The 19,727-nt window shown below is 30.9% G+C and overlaps 2 protein-coding genes across 2 annotated transcripts; both read left to right on the top strand.

The window, feature by feature from the left end:
• Positions 1 to 2,422: 2,422 nt before the first annotated feature.
• Gc (gamma-glutamyl carboxylase) lies at positions 2,423 to 8,517 on the top strand. Its single transcript, XM_070304857.1, has 11 exons — positions 2,423 to 2,578; positions 4,011 to 4,255; positions 5,045 to 5,366; positions 5,441 to 5,623; positions 5,767 to 5,930; positions 6,045 to 6,275; positions 6,343 to 6,599; positions 6,816 to 7,016; positions 7,180 to 7,418; positions 7,621 to 7,935; positions 8,173 to 8,517. The coding sequence occupies exons 2-11, from the start codon at positions 4,024 to 4,026 to the stop codon at positions 8,327 to 8,329; spliced, it is 2,301 nt and encodes a 766-aa protein (XP_070160958.1). The 5' UTR covers positions 2,423 to 2,578; positions 4,011 to 4,023; the 3' UTR covers positions 8,330 to 8,517.
• A 7,692-nt stretch (positions 8,518 to 16,209) lies between these two features.
• Tram (translocating chain-associated membrane protein 1) lies at positions 16,210 to 19,380 on the top strand. Its single transcript, XM_070304846.1, has 7 exons — positions 16,210 to 16,487; positions 17,059 to 17,235; positions 17,334 to 17,449; positions 17,561 to 17,773; positions 17,857 to 17,966; positions 18,045 to 18,332; positions 18,448 to 19,380. Exons 1-7 carry the CDS (start codon positions 16,356 to 16,358, stop codon positions 18,543 to 18,545), a joined length of 1,134 nt encoding a protein of 377 aa, XP_070160947.1. The 5' UTR covers positions 16,210 to 16,355; the 3' UTR covers positions 18,546 to 19,380.
• The last annotated feature ends 347 nt before the right edge of the window (positions 19,381 to 19,727 follow it).

Genomic DNA, 19,727 nt, shown 5'->3' with positions numbered 1-19,727 from the left:
CGCAGTTAGCGGAGTTAACAGCATCGTAAAGTTGATTAAACTTGATTGGCGTCATTGAGATACATGCTGGCTTTGAATAGCCGACTATAATCATTTTTTGTCATACTATAATTCTCTTACTTATTATTTTATCTGATTGCAGAATATAATTGTAATAAAGTAACATTTAATATAATTATATAACAAAATTTTCTAAAATTGCTTATTTTCTTTTAGAGTAGCTTACTCTATTTTTTTTATTATAACTTTTATGGACTTACATGAAATAAATTTGTTATATTATTATATATATTGTTTTATTAATTATTTGTTTATATTAATGAAAACATTGTTTATATTGATAAAATTATATTTTAATATATTAATATAAAAATAATAGAACAAAATATATGATCCTGAAGTGCATTCACACAAACTTGGGAGTTAGGAAGAACGAAATCCGTCACGAGACGACGGTGGTGGTTTTGAAAGGTCGAAACTTGAAGAGGTAGCACTAATCAAAAGTGGTCCATGGAGACAGATTGAGGGGCGTGCTGAAATAAATCAGTCTTTTGTTTTACAGCCCTAAAACGACCATTGGGGATATATATGTATATATATGCAGCACGCGAAACGGCGTCCATTCATTAAAACGCCCCAGCTGCGAGATCGAAAAGACTCCCGGTGTCGATTCGACGATTATAGCCAGCGCGATTAAATAATCTCGGGCATTGTGTGACAGTGCCATTATTTACGACATACATCTATTTATTGTTATCGCGTGTAATATGCAAATTTTATTACAGCATATATCGCGCTTAATGCTATGCTCAGACTTTCGCAAACAGAAGACGATGCAGTTAAATGTTTTAAAACAAACAATGATATATGAAAAGTTATAATAGACGTCTCAAAATTTCCCATCATTCGTCAAAAATATAATCTGTAATTATAAAGTCAAATAAAAAAAAAGCGATTTGGAAAAAAACTCGTGCCTCGGTTTTTAAGGTACAAAATTTTCAATTATCATATTTATATTGCAGACGAACGTCAAATCCGAATTGTATATACCATTTATCGCTTCGTTAAGAATCCTGTTACATAAAGCAAATTGACAGGCAGAGATAACGTTCGTCGTATCTGAACGCGCGCGACACAAGCAGAAGATATCTTCTTAACGGAGAGACTGTGCACTCTGACACAGCTTCTTATAGATAAGCGTCCCCACAGAGGAGGTGGTTGTTTTCGCCTTTCTCCAGCTCCAAAATTACTATCGTAAATTTATGAGTATTGCAAACATTTCGAGTTTCTATAGTCAAGTCGTAATTCTGCTTGTGCACGACGTGAATGGCGGCTTAACAGGTGATCGTTGGTAATGGGTGATTATAGACGATCGTGTATCACTAATCTCGCGAGAAAATTTGTATCATAAGACTCTCATTAATTATCTCGAATTGTGATCTGAGTATTTTTATCGCGAAGGAAAAGGTAATTAATCTTAATTTTTCATTTCTTCTTTTTTATCTCGAATTTATTTAAAATAATTTAGTTTCTATAAGCTTTCTAGAAATAATAGCTTTCTAGAAATATTCTTAAAAAATTTTAAAAATATTTATTTGTTAATTGTTCTAACGAAAAAATGTTCCTAATTTTAATTAGAAACAGTGATTCAACGGCGCAATTCATTTAGCGAAACGATAATACTCGTTTAAGAGCTGAGAGTAGATAATACATAAAGTAATATAACCAAATATAGCTCGTACGAGTATAATCTAGACGGCGCAAACGAGTTCTCATGAATCATATACGTTATATATAGAAGACAGCATAATAAACATATGTGCTATAATTCAATCAAATCTTTATTAAATATTTTACATTAGTTTCAAAAATATTATTAAAGAATCGCATTCTTTTCAAATGCATAAATATTTTGTGTTTTTAAAACAATATATTATCTTTTATTATTGTAGCTTTTATTTATATTGTTTTATTTGATTCTTTTTTCTTCTATTAATTTTATTAATTCTATTAATAAAATAATTAAATTAGCTATCGATTATTATACAATATATTAGTTAGTTAGTGCACGTAATTAAAATAGCATTTATAAATGCAAAGATAAAAATTTAAATTATAATTGAAAATAATCTATTATGTGTTTGTAATTCTCATTTAATATATAGGATTCCTCGTTTCTGTCGCGTTTAATTTTATTATTATAATGTAGTAATTATGTGACAACTCCCGTTATTTTCCGATCGGAGATTTCACTATTAATAAAAGAGATCGATGGTGTCTATTAACGAAAGTCTAATGCATGCAAGATGAAGAAGTGCTATGAAGTGTAATTATTGCGCGGGCGCGGGTCAATAATCCGTGCCACGTTGCTTGGCGACGGTATTCCTACTCTGAACCTTTGGAACAGCCGGCGCGAAGTGCTCCTCTTCCTTCTCCAGCTGCTCCAGACTCCAGACAGAAGCCGTCCGGTCCTCCACACGATCGCTATCAAAGGCGAAAACGAAGATCTTGTCTTCCAACTTTATTGACTGTGTGCCTTCCTACAGTATCATCTCCATTCGCGAAGAGAACTAGCCAGGTACGCGATTTGCACTCGGTCTTTTCTATCCACTAAAAGATCTCTATACATTTGAAACTACCGACCTTTTTGCGGGAGAAACACGTGACGAGATTTGCAGTATATGTATATTCAGCATGCGTAGAAGATTCTATCGTGTGACGATTAGATGGCGATTTATTTTAATTATCTCCATAGTTCGTAAAGTTATCTAAAAGTATAACTGTATCGCGGCCTTTAAACGGCAAGGTGTAAATTAAATTTTACGAAAATTTAAATCTTTTTAATATTAATTCATTATATATATTACGATATGACTGGTAGAATATTTTTGAATATATCGTAATTATAAATTGCGTTCTCAGTTGCATTTCTGAGTTCTCAATTAATATATAATTTTACGAATTTTGTTTCTCTCACTTACATTTGTTACATCGTACGCAGAGCATTTTTATCTGCAATAAGACCAGTTTTTTTTTTGTTTTACACGCTGAATAAACTTAATATTCCGTAAATTCGCTTTGAAAAATGCGATTTACTCATTGGCAACGTTAACAACTCGTTCAATTACCATATATTACGGCTGATTTCCCGCAGTAGATTAACATAAGTAAGTACAAGAGAACCTCTATTATATTCGAACACCGTTTAACCGAACGTTCGATTATCCAAATGACGAAAAGTAAAAATAAATGTTTTATACAAGTTATTACACGTACGATATACTATAAATTTCAATTAGTTTTACATGGCATGAAACGCAGAAAGAAGCAATTCCATACTAAAATAATTACGCCAAAAAAAAAAAAAATAAAAAAAAATTTGCAACTCAGAAAAAACTCGAAACATAAAATGGGAAGCTAAAGAAGACTCTACAATTTTTATTATAATATCTTTGTTTTTTTACATTGAATAAATGTATTATGCAATAAATGAATTATAAATAACCATTTATTTTAAAAGATTTAATCATTTGATCTTGTTTAGAAAAATCGATTTGTTCAAATATCTTTTTTTTTTTTTTTTTTGGAGTTTGTATTATAATGGAAGTTCTACTGAATATGGAAAAATTTGCTGTTTGAGTAAATCTTGCTCTCTAAGAAATTATTAAATTTTGCACGCTATCGTTTGCGAAATTAAAGAACTCCAAAATTTCCTTTACATGCTATAATATATAAAGCTATGAAGTATTATGTTATTAAACTACGAAAATAGCAAACTACTCTTGCCGATTAGTGTAAACGATCTATTAAACAGAGTGATTTCCCGCTTTATAAATAATATGTATCACGAAAATTACAATAAGAAGGAAATATAATCTCTAAATTTGTCACACATTGTATTTATTATCTAATATAATTTGTAAACGCACTCTTTAAGATAAAATTAAAAAATATGAAATTACTTAAAAATAAAATGAAATGGACATATATATTATATTATTTTCTTGCAGAATTGAAAGTGGTATGTGGAGGAAGAAGAACGAGTCAACGAGAAATACATCTACAAACGATGGATTATACGTAGAAAATTTTATAAACTATTTGTCTGGACGTTGGTTGAAACAATTGTTCGATAATAACTTCGAGAGATTATTCGATTTCAAAACGAGCAATGTATCGAGTTTTGAAAGGTTCACTCAATTCCTTTATCGTCCGACTGATCCAGCTAGTCTGGGAGTGGCAAGAGCTTTATTTGGTAAGTCTACATATTAAAGATAATAAGATTATCTTCTACTGTATTCTTCTATTTCTCTCTAATTTTATAGACTAAAAAAAAAATAATCAAATTATGTAAAAGGCAGGACAAAACTTTGTAAAATATCTTACTCACATTTTATTAACATCTAAGAGAATTTATATCAATATATAAATTATATATATTTAATACATCTATCCTATTGTAATATATATTAAATAATTTACTACCAATTTTACTACATTTTTACTTCTTTCATATGTACAATATATTGCAAAACTTGATGCAATAGTGAAATATTTTTTATACTTTTACCCAAGATTCCACAATTATGATAATTAGAAGATTGAAAAAGAATGATTAATGGATTACTCGATTTTAATTATAATTATATAATTTATATTTTTATTGTCATATAATTTATATTTTATTAAAAATATAATTTATCTCGTTGCAACACTTTATAAATGAAGCGAGGAATTTGAATCGTAGGAATTAAACACGATTTAAGATCTATTAAAGCAGTCATGAGGATTAATGAGATTCGAGCCAATAGAAATACGACCGTTTATATATACTGCTTGTATAAAATGCATCTTTTATTAGCATTTTTAACTTTATAATTTGAAATAATCAAATTTGAATATAGTTAAGCGCTAAAAATGAGATTGTCTGACATTATATAAAAGTAATAATAATAATTTATTAATTATCTTATTCAAAGATCTCAATTTTTTTTGGTTTATTTCATATTTCGAAAATCTAATGACAAGTCATACCTTTTGTCAGGATTGTGCATGGTGATAGATATTATCGAGGAGAGAGGGTTGGCAGATATCGATATAAAATGGGGCGATCCGTGGGATTGTCATTTCCCATTGATACACGGAATGAAAGCGCCGTCGCTTCCATGGATGATAATGATATACACGGTGATGTGGGCAGGTGCCTTCGGAATCGCGCTCGGTCTGCACTTTAAGATCGCATGCGCTTGCTTTGTGTTACCCTACTGGTATATCTTTCTCTTGGATAAGGGCTATTGGAACAATCATACTTATCTCTACGGCATTGTAGCGACCTTGTTCTGGGGAACGGAAGCGAACAAGTATTTGTAAGTCGAATCTCTTTATTCCTCGTAACTCTCGTATATTAATCGCTAACTAATCGAAAATCAATATCTCGTAGCGCATTTGATGCAAGTAACGCGAAACGAAACGGCAATTTCGTGCCATACTGGAATTACTTCATCCTGAAATTTCAATTCTTCGCTCTTTACTTCTTGGCCGGCTTGAAAAAGTCCGGCAGAGAATGGCTCGAAGGTTACGCTATGACAAATCTGTCCAGACACTGGGTGTTTCATCCATTCAAGTGAGTGATATTATTCGATTGGAAAATAATCAAAAAGTATATCAAATATTATAAGAAACAAAAAACAGAGCGTATAAGAAATAAGGGGATTATTTCTTGGCTAATAGATTTATATCTAGATGAAAAGGAACAATTTTTTTCAGAATAGTTTTAACAACCGAACAAATTGATTTTCTAATCGTTCACTGGTTCGCTTTTATCTTCGATCTGTCCGTCGGATTCTGGATGCTGTTCGAAAAAACACGAATACCGGCCATGATATTCTGCACTGCTTTTCACGTAATGAACTCGAGGCTATTTAGCATAGGTAATTATTCTTATACTTGATAACGTATTAATAAAATGTGATAGGAATAATCAAAGATTTTTTTTTTTTTTGGTATTGCTACTTATATAAAATTATAGAAAAAAATCTTTCCAGGAATGTTCCCGTATGTGTGCCTAGCGACAATGTCGCTATTTTGCAGCGCGGATTGGCCACGTAGATTAGAAGTTTATTTTAGCTGGAAGCGAGAGATTTTACTGACTGATGTAAATTTAATCGGCGCAGATAGCGTAAAAGACACTGATAGTCAAATAAAAGAATCTCTAAGTTCCAATTGTTCCGCGTTGCCTACAAATGAAATTTTACATAATGAAACGATGCATAAAGGTAAATAATCATCTCTTTTACAATCATCTTTTAATATGTATAAAGTCTAGGATATTTACACTTTCAGAAAAAAGAGCAAAGAATAAAGTAGATGAAAATTATTTGATTAAATCGGAATCTAACAAAAAAGTAGACAAAAAAGATATACAATTATCTAAAAATTCCGTTGAGTCGGAAGAAAAGGAAGCAACAAGTATTCTTAAAAGACTTCAGGAATGCCAGCAACCGCGAAAAGCGACAAGAAAACAAAAGTTTGTGGTGTCCTTATTATTGTGCCATGTTGCGCTGCAGTTTTTTTTGCCATACTCGCATTTTGTATCAAAGGTATCAAAATTATTAATGTCAATATTACACTGACATTATCTAAAAATAATTATTATTTCAAGATTATATTTTATTAAGTTTATATACGCAATTGAATCAGTTTCACATAGTCATAAAACAAAATAATTCGTATTGCATTTTTATCTAAATTTTTAAATAAATTGTTATATGATATCTATATTTTTTAACGACTACGTAAAATATTTTATATTTTAGGGTTACAACAATTGGGTGCCTGGTTTATATGGTTATTCCTGGGATATGATGATCCATGCCTGGGATACTATGCTAGTAGTGATTAAAGTGCACGATAACGCAAACAACGAGGTTCGATATTTAGATCCTGAGGCATGGGTTCAAGGAAATAGATGGGTGAGACACGGGGATATGGCGATCCAATATTCGCAATGTTTAAAGGTATTAGAGCATTGCAATAAATATCTGTGATATTATTTAATACAATATTTTCAACTAATATCTTTGGCTTTCTTGAGTCTCTTTTTTATATAAACCGCTGCTTATCTTATTAATAAAATACTGTGTGGCGTGTTGTGTATTTTTATTTCATATGTAACTTCAGGATAATCTGATGCGTCGAAGGGAGGAAACGTTGAGTACCCATTATCATTTTGAGGATAAGGAAAAATGGATGAGACTGTCCACGAATTTAAGCATTTACATGGACGTCTGGTGTTCGCTAAACGGCAGATTTCAACAGAGAATATTTGACCCAAATGTCGATATGTTAACGGTCGATTGGCATCCTCTTAAACCTATCTCATTTCTGATGCCATTACTCACGCGATATAATTCGTATCGGTACGTCTATTTTCATGATAGTTAAAACTTCATTAATTATAATGTATTTTCGCGCAAGCGCAAACATATCGCGAATGATAATTAATTTTAGAGATAATAATAATTATTATAAAATTATTAATAAACAATTATTAAAACAAATAATTAATGATTAATTGGAAAAGTCAACAAAAATTATAATTATTTTCTTTATGGCTGTCAGATATAAACTGGAAGAAATTCAGCAGCACGTATACACCTGGTCAAATTATACGGATGTGTTATTCGTAGCCGATTTTCCGGGAATGTACTTGGAAAATTACATATCCAACGATTTTGCAAACGTCTCCCTGACTGTATTAGAAGGCGAAGTAACTTATAACGAGGAAGAATCGACAAAAACGATTATTGTATCGAAAGAAAAATCGATTCCCGTAAAAACAGGAATGTTTCATCGAGTGAAGACTACGAGTTCCTATCCGGCATGCTATATGTACACTTATACCAACCAAACGAGGAAGCTATTGGAAAGCGACAGGTGAATACCTATATTAGATAAATCTTTTTATAATCGTATATTATTATTCACTTAAAAATGCATTTTGATACAAAATTTTTTATAATATTTATTTAAATTAGTACAAAAGAATTTTTATTATATTAAAAAAAATAGATAAAAATTTTATTTGTTATATAAATTTAAAAAATATTTAAAAATTAATTCAAAATATTTTAAGTCGCGCTCTTATTTTTATAATATATATTTATTTTTCAGGGAAAAACCTCCTTCAGTAGAAAACACGCTACCGCTGTTAAAAGAAATTAATTATAAAATCAATGCGTGGGCAAGAGCGTTCGCTCATATAGCAAATGCCTTCTTTAATTTGATATATGACGTTCCTATGATGCGACGAGTGCGCGTTAACAAATAATGAACATACAACAAAAGTTTAAGATTGTATTTCTGCATATTGTCGATAAAGTTTTTTTGACACTTTTTGGAAAAATTCCTTTTATGTTGAGTTAAATTATATCAAATTTAATTACCCATAAATTTAATAATGCAGAAATATTTTAACCGACCTTGAATGAAAAATTTAGAGAAATTAAATTTATGATGAAAAGTACACGCGTCCCGTACAGTCGATAAATATTTATCTCTTAAAAACATTAATGGGAGATATTATAAAATATTTCTAAACTGATTGTGATAATCCTTAATTATCTTTAATAATAGTAAAAAAGGTAAGAGAAAACTATTTATATACATTCTTAAAAATATATATATATATAACTTATACGCATAATATATTGTTATTATAGAGAGAAATGAGTATAGCACAAAAATTATTTTTATTATTCCATGTTAGAAAACGTTGTAAGATAAAATGTAATATTTTGTTGCAAATAAATGTAATAATCTGTTGTAACAGATTATTTGCAATGTGTAAAAACTGCTAGATTGACATCCAATCGAGTTTAGTATGTGGATCACGCTATTGTATGTCCGTTTATTAAAAATATTTATATACTTAATTTTTCTGTAAATGTACGAAATATATATTTTATATTATTCTTGATGTGTCTCATTAAATTTTGTTGTTATTTTAAACACTCGCATTTGTAAATTATATAGCGATTTGTAAAAATTGATGTCAAATATGTTGTAGCAATAAGTAATTTTAATTCTACTTCTAGACTAAAATATTACACGCGTACGCAATTTATTTCTTTTACATCAAATATTATTTAATAAACTACAATTATGAAAAACCCCAAATTAAAAAAAAAAAAATTTTTTCAGAACATAAAAATTTAGCATAAAATAATAATATTAAATTAATTTACGCAAAAAATAGTTTTTTGATCAAATTGAGATAAATTATATTTTTCAAATGAACTTAAATTAAATTTTACATACAATATTAGCTCAATCATTGAAATTAATTTGAAAAAAATGCAAGAAAACAAAAAATATTTAGCGGAAGAAACATGGTGTTTTCGCAATGTAATTTGTTAATTTATTTTACGAATATTTGGTTCCGATACAGAATTCGTAAATACATTAATCTCTTATTGAAAGTAAATCATAAAATTTGTAATAATTTACTCGTAATTTACGTGATTTTGCAATATCGAAGATGATCGTTAAATTTCGTGAATAAGAAGCTAATATTTAACCGTTAGTTTAATCGAATCTTCGCACTCTTATTCGATATTTTTTATATTTAATACCAAAGAATTACATATATCTGTAAAATTTGTAACGTTTGAAATATATATGTAATATATATAAAATTTCCCGATTTTATCAACGACTCGTTGGTATAAAAACACACAGTTAAATTTATGTGTGAGAATATTTTTACAATACGTACTTTAAAAACAAATATATATATATATATATATGTTAATTGAACTAATTTCTATATATTGTCATTACACGTGTTCTTTTGATAATTTTTCGTGTAATTTACAAAAGAATACATATTTCATATAACTTACACATAATTATAATAAAATTATAATAATTTTATATGATACAATTATAATACAATTATAAGTACAATTTACAAATTGATGATGGACTTATACATATTTATATTATAAGTTGCATAATACATATATATATATTTCTTTTCGTTATAACATTTTTATTATTTTTATTTTATTTTTAATTTTTTCCTTAATGCTCTATAGCTCTGACAATCATTGCTGGTTGAATCAATGGAGATTTGGAGAACATATCTCTAATCACCTAACTGCGTGCATTAACCGCGTGCCCTAATCATACCGTATGTACTTCTCGCTACGCATTTTGGCCAATATTGACCGTCTATTTTGCATAGAAAATCCATTCTTCGAGCCAGTTGGACCTACCTTTCGCTGCTCCTGGCCACTTTCTGGATCGATCTCTAATTCAAGATCAAAAAAGAAGATATACACTCTTTTTATCACCGGCTATTTATTATCACCAGCGAATAAGCGCAAGATTTTTCTTGCGTTCGTAAGGAGATAAACTCCTTCTTTTGTCGGGTAATTATTGTCGCCGGCAGATGAGCGTGAACATTTCATGCTCGTTGACGATCGTGCGATTTTACGATCGTTTGTTAAATGTTCATTTTAATATAACTTTACTTCAACTGAGACAAAGCCAAGTTATCAATCAAAATTTTGATTAAAAAATTATGATGGTTATATATAAATTTGATTAAAATTTATATATTAATATATAATTTATATAATAATATATATAATACATATAATTTATATAATAATATATCGTATATATAATAATAATATATAATATTAATTTATATAATAATATATAATTTATAATATAAAACAAGATTAATTTGCATAATATTTATGCCATTTATTATTATATTACAAGTAATTTAACTAATTGATTATTTGGTCTTATATCAGTTAAAACAAAGTTTAAGAATAGTATCTACAAATAAATTTTAGATATGGATGAGTTGTAAGAAAGTAGGATAAGATCGGCGCGTGTTATAAGAATAAGTTATTATAATACGTATAAAATTGATAAAATTACTATCGTTCCTTATTCGATAAATCAGATAAAATCTACACAAATTGGAAAAAAAAATTTTCTATAATCTTTCTTTTTAAATTTAGACTTTAATTTAGACAATAATTTAATTTGCAATAGATGCAATATATCAAAAGAACTTATGAAAAGTTATATGACTTGATCTGTTTTAGCTCATCCATTTTAAAATAACGAATTTATCTAATACAATCTACTATCCATAATCTACATCTACAATCTCGACAAATTCGTTACTTTAAAATTAAATAAAAGTTTGTCACTTACCGGCACTGATGCGCAACAGCGGAGTTGTTGGTCTTGAGGCTATATTGTCTGTAATCAATACAAATATAAAATTCAAATTATAGCAGCGCCCAAAATATAATTAATATTCCAAACAGATTATTTTATTTTACATGCAAATTTTTATATCCGATAATAAGCAGATACATAAATATGAAATAATGTTATAAATTCTAAAAAGACTGTTTTTTCTAATAATAAAAACATTTATCGGATTTGTGTAAGAGTCTTTCTTTCTAATTTTCTCTTGTTTAATTCATTCGAATAATGAGATCGAATTAATGCGCGTACGTGATTTTTATCAAACAGAATACAAATAATAAATACTCACCCTTAGGTTGCTCCGCCGGTGCAAGATGCCTCACCTAGGCCTCCTCTTCCTTTCAGAATATCAAGGTCGCTACATTGCTCTGTAACATGCAAATAGAAGATCCAAATTGTAGCAGCGCTCAAAATAATTAAAATTTAAAAAAATTTATTATACGCATTGAATTTTATATTCGATGCATACAATAATATGCAGATTAATAAAACAATTTTATAAATTTTGAAAAAAAAAACACTTTTACTAATAATTCCATATACAAGCTATAATCTAAAAGTAGAAACTTTTACAAGATTATAACTTACATATAAAAATTGTTTTCTCTAATCCTCTCTTGTCTAAATCTTGTATAAATAAAAAGCCAAATTACGTGATTAATTGTTTAAATTAAATTGTACGTACGTAATTAATAAATAATTAATAAACAAACAAATTACTTACCACAGGGTTGTTCCACCGGTGCCCGATGCCTCTCCTAGGCCTCCTCCTCCTCTCAGGTTGATTCACCCGCTTTAAACGGCACTCCCGCACTATTATTAAAAGATTACTTCCGCACTTATACGCGCGATACTTTGAACGACACTCCCGCACTTTCGAATTTCGGTACGATCGAACCCCGCGCTTCACGTGAGAATCATACTTCGAGTCGACAAGTCGGGAATTCACCGATTACTTCGAGCAAAGGTTAAGCGGAAGCGGAAGAAGACGAAACCGATTGATGGAATCGACGCGAATGGGGTTCGCTCGACTCTTGACCCGCGCCTGCTCCCATCGAGGGCCGACTAGAACTTCGTTAGGAACGATTTCATACGAACCACCAAGTCTCTATCATACAGACTGAGCCGGGTTTATCGTAAGGCTGATAGACGGGTCGAGAATGAAGATACCCACCTCCTAGGTGCTAACAATCTAGATCACTTCGAAAGCGGGAGATCAACTTCTCTAGCGAGCGAAAATCGAACCTAATTAATACAGCCGACTCCTCAAATGCCAAACATGTTAGTATTGCTACAATGTGCTGTTAGACGGTACAAGAGAAGGGACCCATTAACGACGATTCCAAAACAATCGACCGAACTCTAACCGATTCGGGCCGAACCGTTCGTCGGAGCAGAACGTGCCCTCAACAACCGATTCTTGAACCGAAATTCAAGATTAACCGCGCGAACATGCATCTATACTATGCACGAACATACGTTGCTACGCGGCCGGCATTCACCTCAGCCGCGATACTGAGGCGTTTTAACGTTGCCCCTACATTAATATATTAAATTTATTAATACATAAATATTTATATAATATATAATATTAATATAGTATTAATATTAATTGATATTAATATAAAATTAATTATATTAATAGGTATTAATATATTAAATATTGCAACGCTGAGGGATATCCCATTTAGCCGGCAACGAAGTATGATCCTCGATTACAATCGTGAAAACGAGATAGAGGTCCAACGCGAAGACGCGACGACGCGAAAACGCGATACCGCGACAACGCGACGCATCGTTGCTCGTACGGCACGATGACGGCAACGACGACGCACTAATGTGCGTTCAACGCAGAAATGCGCGTGCCACATATGAGCCATTGTGCGACTCGTGGCAATGCTGTACTGATACGCGATGCGAAAGACGCAAAAGCCGTCCGCGGCACGATGACAGCACCAACGATACGACGAATCGTCCACGGTACGATGATAGCAACAACGACACTGGCTATTTTCTTTTCCGTGATCGCGTTTAGAAAAAGAATTTGGCCGAGTGTCTCGCGCACCACTACTTTACTGTTCGAGCGTCGCTGTATGAATGATAATAAGATCGTAAGCCGTAACACATTAACAATAGCGCGCACTAATGTTTACGCCGCCAAGATCGAATACCGTGTTATTGATAATTCGCTGCCGAAATATTTTACGTATTATGATGTATATACAAGCGAAATATTAAATCATATAAGTATATTTTAAATTATAATTTAATTATTTATTAATCAATAGATATATTACGGAACCTTTCGTTAAATTAATTACTCGATCTTGCGATTCGATTATTTCATTACTCGTTCCAAATGCGAGCGATATTTAGATCGTCGAATAGTCGAACGCGATAAAATATTGGAAGAGAGAGAGAGAGAGAGAGAGAGAAATATATTAACTTTACAATATTTAATTGAAATTTAATTGAACTTTAAATTATTTAATCAAATATTATTAAAGAAATAATTATTGCTCATAAAGAGAAATAACAACAAAACGATAGTTTATTATTTCGACTTGTATCACTACGTTTCATACTCGAATAAATGAAATAAAATTTAATTAAAATTAAATGAATAAATTACGCTAAATACGCGCTTCGAAATTTATCATCGCGATATAATTAACCTATGTAAAAAATAATTAATTATTAATCATATTAATCGTATCAAGTTATTCCTCGATAGTTGGCGCGATCACATTCGCAAAAGGAATTTGACGCGGCGTCTCGCATCACTACTTTTCTGTTCGCGTATCGTCGCGTGAATGATAATAAATATTGTAAGAAAGGAATTTGTGACGATAGCATCCCCCATTATTACGGTACTATTCAAGTGTCGCCGCGCGAATGATAACAAGGCCGTAAGACGTAAACAATAGAGTGCTATACGTCATCATACGTCGAACACCTTGTTAATAATAATACTTATTAATAATTGCCGAAATATTTTACATACTATAACGCGTATATATATAATATTAAATTTTAAATACAGGGTGGACTAGTAACTCTTGCCATCTCGAATATCGTTTTATATATTTAAAATTGATCTTGAGATCTCCGAAGCGCCGTTACCCCGACAAACTGTGTTACTACCACTCGATGGCCCCTTTGAAACTATAAAACTTTTGTAAGAAAAAATTTTTCGTAACTATTCTAGACTCAAAGATATTCGAGGTGGCAAGAGTTACTGGTCCACCCTGTATATACAAGTATTTTAAATATAAATTTTAAATATTCAAAGATAAATTTTTTCGCAAGAGTTCTAGATAGCATCTCACGAGATATAAAAGAAATTCTTAACATTTTTACGCTCCAATATTGCAAGAGATATCGTGTCATTAGATTGCCAAAAAGTCGAACGATAAAGCATCAGATGCGATATTTTTAACTCGTAGTATCATTAGAGAAATAATAAATACTTGTAAAGTTTGCAACAAAACAACAATTTATAATTTTAATTGTTATTTTAATTCTTATTTGATTAAGTAAAGAAATCACGCGAAGTACGCGCTTCTTATCGAGATTTATAGCTGCGATATAGTTATGTTAATTGTATAACAAATTATTTTCCGATACTTGTCGCGATCGTGTTTAGAATAAGGATTTGACAGAGCGTCTCGCACACTGCTATTACTGCTCGAGCGTCGCCGCGCGAATAACAACAGGTAGAAAAGGAACTTAATGAAGAGCGTCTTGCCCCACTACAGTACTATTCAAGTGTCGCCGTACAAATAATAACAAGGCCGTAACACATAAATAATATAACTCGCTATCATCAAAGTCGAACACCATAATATTATTGATAATTCGCTGCTGTGCGAATTACGTTTATTTTACGTACTATATAATATATATTTATATAAATATTATAAGAATTTTAAATTGTAAGCTAATTATTTATTAAATGATTGATTATATATCACAATTCTTTTCGTTATGGTAATTACTCGATTCTGTGATTCTATCGTTTTACTGCGCGTTTTCTGCAATTATACTAAATTATCAATATATATCAATAACATATCAATAATATATTATTTATATTTATTGATATTATATATTGTTTTATTTATTTATATTTATATTAAATTATTATTTTAAATATAAATAATAAATTAATATAAATATATATACCAATGTAATAATTTTCTTTCTCGAGTAACTGCATTTTTATTATTATCGACTATGTTTATTACCTCTTACTTTGGTCGTTGTATTTCCTGAGAAAGCATTAGCGTACAGCGGATTTTTCAACCTATGTAAGGAGATATCTCTGTAAGGCTGGCTGTTTTTAACAATATCTCGTCAATGGCTATGATCATTATAATTAATCAACTTTCGATAAACGATATGTAATCGTATCGTTATGATAGGTTTTTATCGAAGCTCATATTTCTCGTGATTTACTAATTTATTATTTTAAATACGAATCAAAGCAACAAGGATTAAAATTATGAATTATAAGCGCAGCGCACATTAATACGTCGATTTTCAGCGTACCGCTTATGATTTCCGAGCACAATTTTTCTTTCCGACTTTAACTTTTATTCATTTGCAATAATCCATCATCGTACGGGCAAGATTTTCTTTTAATTCGAATTCGCGCTAGGTATGCTGGGTAGTGCGTCGCACTAGAAGTCAAGCGAGCGTCCAGATCGTAATCATAATTCCTGCCTTTTTCCCGCAAATCTGTCCGTCTCGCTTTGCAACTCCGATATATTCTGTCGAAATAAATATAATTTTTGCATTCTTGCGCGATGGCTAGGAATGAATTTCCCCGGAGATGTCCTGGGTATACGATTGTCAATGCGACTTGCGCGGTGCCAACAGGTTAGAGGAGCGAGCGCCACATTGCTCAGCGTGTTGGCCGCCGCGCGCGTGACGTTTCCACGGCGAAGCGGCGTGGCGTAGCGTGGCCCGGTTTTCGCGGCGAAGACACCAAAGTCTGTTCCTGTTCTGTCGTGCAGCGTTCGCCGTGCAGTGAACATACCCTCGTCTGGGACAAGATGGTCGCGGTGAAGGGACGCAAGAGCTCCAACAAGAATCCGCCGATACTGAGCCATGAGTTTGTCATACAAAATCATGCAGACATCGTCTCCTGCGTGGCTATGGTCTTCGTGATCGGCTTGATGGTGCAGGTCGGTTTCTGATCTGTCAATTTTCTTTGGACGTTTGCGTGGCTACCCCGATTCCCTCGAATGAAACGATTTGGAAAATAACTGTATTTGCGTGAATCGTTCACATTCAAGCTTCGTCTCTCTGTATCTTGCATTAGATTAGAAAAATTTCAAGAAGTTTGAGAAGTAGGATGACCATATGTTAGATGGTTAATGTTAATTGGGACTGCTAGATACTTTAGCAAACATTTATTTATAAGATTCGTGAAGACATTTTGTGCTCCTAAATTGTATTCTAATTTATCTTTTTTAAATATCATTATAAAAAAATATTAATTGCGACATATATTCATATACATAAAGATTATTTAATATTACATTTATAATTATTATGCTAACAGACAAAATTATGCTATTATGCTATTAGACAAAATTACTTTGGAGATTCTATATTATTAATCTTAGAAAAAAAGATTATCAGTAAAATATATTTTATCAGAATGACCGAATTATTTTTACAGCTGTGCGTTTCTCCCTAGCTTTATTATTTTTGTTACATCAAATTTATTAAATATAATTCTTTTTTTTCCAGGTTACTTCGCCATGGGCATATTTATTTATTGCTATTCATCATAATGTGACTAATACCACTGAAGATCCAACAGCAGTGATAAAGTATGCTACAGGATGGAAAGACGCCTGCGCAGTATTCTTTTACTTCTTGATAACCATCATAATGCATGCAGTGCTTCAGGAATATATATTTGATGTAAGAAGTAATATATAAGATACCTGTCGAATATAAAATATATTGAATATAAAAATGTATTAAAGTTTGTTACTGGAAAAACTTATTTTTCTTTGCAGAAAATATCCAAACGTCTTCATCTCAGTAAAGTCAAACTTTCTAAATTTAACGAGTCCAGCCAATTGATAGTATTTTATATATTATCTGCATTATGGGCCATTGATATTATCATCAGGTAAGATAGATTTTAATTGTAAAAAGAAATCTTTATATTTTATAATTTTTAATTTTTAATAACAAATTCTTCAGATACAAATATATTGAAAACATGACATTTTTCTTTTAGGGAAAATATGCTTTTAAACATATGGGCATTATGGGAAGAATACCCAGCACCAATGTCTTTCTCCTTGAAATTATTCTTTGTCGGCCAGCTTGCTTACTGGTTACATTGTTATCCCGAGCTATACTTCCAACGAGTCAAGAAAGAAGATATCTCGCAACGTATTCTTCACGCAACCATTGGATTATTCTTTACATCTGCGGCTTATTTCTTTAAGTAATTATTATATAATAATGTCCTATTCATACTTTTTTCTTAAATTTTTTCCCCAGTTCATAATAAATATTTATTTTCTGCAGCTTCCAACAATTAGCATTAATTTTGTTGACTCTCCATTATGTGGGAGATGCCTTGTTACACGGAGCCAGATTGGTTCATTTTATTAGTCAAAAGGAAAAAAGAACGAAATGTAAGTTATCTTTGCCAACATTTAAGTTATTGTGTTTGTATAGCATGAACTCTGAATATATTTATATAATGTTTACAGTATCATTCCTCGTCGCTAATTCAACATATGCGTTCGCGCGCCTTGCGACCATCGTGCTTACGGCAGTTGTATTTCTGTACGGTTTGAGAAAGCTGGAGTTCAATTTTGACTATGATACCGGCAATTTCAATACTCCTGCCGTGCAATTCTCGGCAGTATCTATTATTTTGCTCTTCCAAGCTTACCTCCTGTACTATTTCATCACGAAGCAAATTAAGCGCGCGCGCGAGAATGCTGCGCCCGTTATCGTTAAAACCAAGCCGAAACAAAAGCTGAGAAAGCGAGAAGGTGAGGACGATTCCATTTTATTTAAATCTTTATTATTATTTTATGTTTCATTTGATTTTATCTATGCGGAGTGTCAAAATTTATTATTGGAATTAAGACATGCATATATTTACAGGTAAGAAATTCGCCTTATCCGAAGATGACGATCTTCCGGAAGTAGATCAGGCGACGAAGAAAAATCTAAGAAATCGTTCCTCAGCCAAAGCAAAATAGATGGATTAAACAGAGGTATCACCGATAAGGCTGATTGGATTTTACTCATTTGTATGTCATAAATATGTCAGAATGTGTGACAACTAAGCGTGCAAAAATGCAATCATTTCTCGTAATAAAGAAATGTGAAGCTTCCATAGTGCTACTATTTAAAATTATGTCGCGCAGAGTGCAAAGATATCTGATACCAGGCTCTGTACTCGATAAATATATAAACGTGAATTTTAAATATTTTATAGAAGTGGTTGTGTGCGTGATACTTCGATAGACGGATATTTTTTTGTTTTTATTCGCAAATTTCTTTATGATGTTTTCGTTTTTATATGAATTGAAGATAAATGTAACATTCACATAAAATCATAGAATATTGATGTATATTTTGGTATGTTGTCTTTTTATGTGCGTTGCATGTTTATGTATTTTCCAAGTACATCAACGCGCACTATTTATAAACTAATTAAGATTAATTTTTACAATTTCATCTCTGTTATTTAAAATTCTTGATAGGTTTTCTTTGTGCATTGCTGTTTTGGTAAGTTTAGAGTTAATCGATTAAAATAGGCTTGTCCAAGTTTTCACTTTCGAGTTTCGTTTTCTTCTCCATTTCTCTGAATGAAACTGAGAAAAAATTAAAGAGATAAAACATCCTGAGTTCCGTCTAGATGATAAATTTGGATAAGTCTTGCCGTTGTATTGGATTATTTCTAAACTAGAATGTGCAAATAATCGAATAGAAATAAATTTATTATATTAATAATAAGTTATAAGAAAGAAATATACACAGAAATATTGTATGAAATAATTTCTGGACCATAACTCTTATAAGAATCATGTCATAGAAATATACATATCCTATTATAGAATTATATTGTTACATTTACATACAAGTTTTATGACTATTTTTTAATACATATATCAATAAAAACAAATAATCTTATTATTATAATATTGCACAATAAAAGATATGATGTTTCTTTAAGATTACTATCACAAAACAGAATAGAAAAGTGTAGAAAAAAAGAAACAACTCTTGGGAAAACATTTTTCCATTCATATATGTACCTTAATATGCATTTAGTCAAAATATACAACTAATATTTTGAAATTTATGTCAATTATCTTGTTACATAATAATTGTATTAATTATTTAATTAAAAATTGAATATAATTTGTCATATTTTT

The sequence above is a fragment of the Polyergus mexicanus genome, unplaced genomic scaffold (assembly GCF_030449975.1).
Source record: "Polyergus mexicanus isolate NDT 795.1 unplaced genomic scaffold, iyPolMexi1.0 SCAF_1, whole genome shotgun sequence".
In the NCBI taxonomy this organism is placed as follows: Eukaryota; Metazoa; Arthropoda; class Insecta; order Hymenoptera; family Formicidae; genus Polyergus; species Polyergus mexicanus.
Note: the sequence above shows the minus strand (reverse complement) of the source record. Positions and strands in the feature narration are given on the sequence as shown.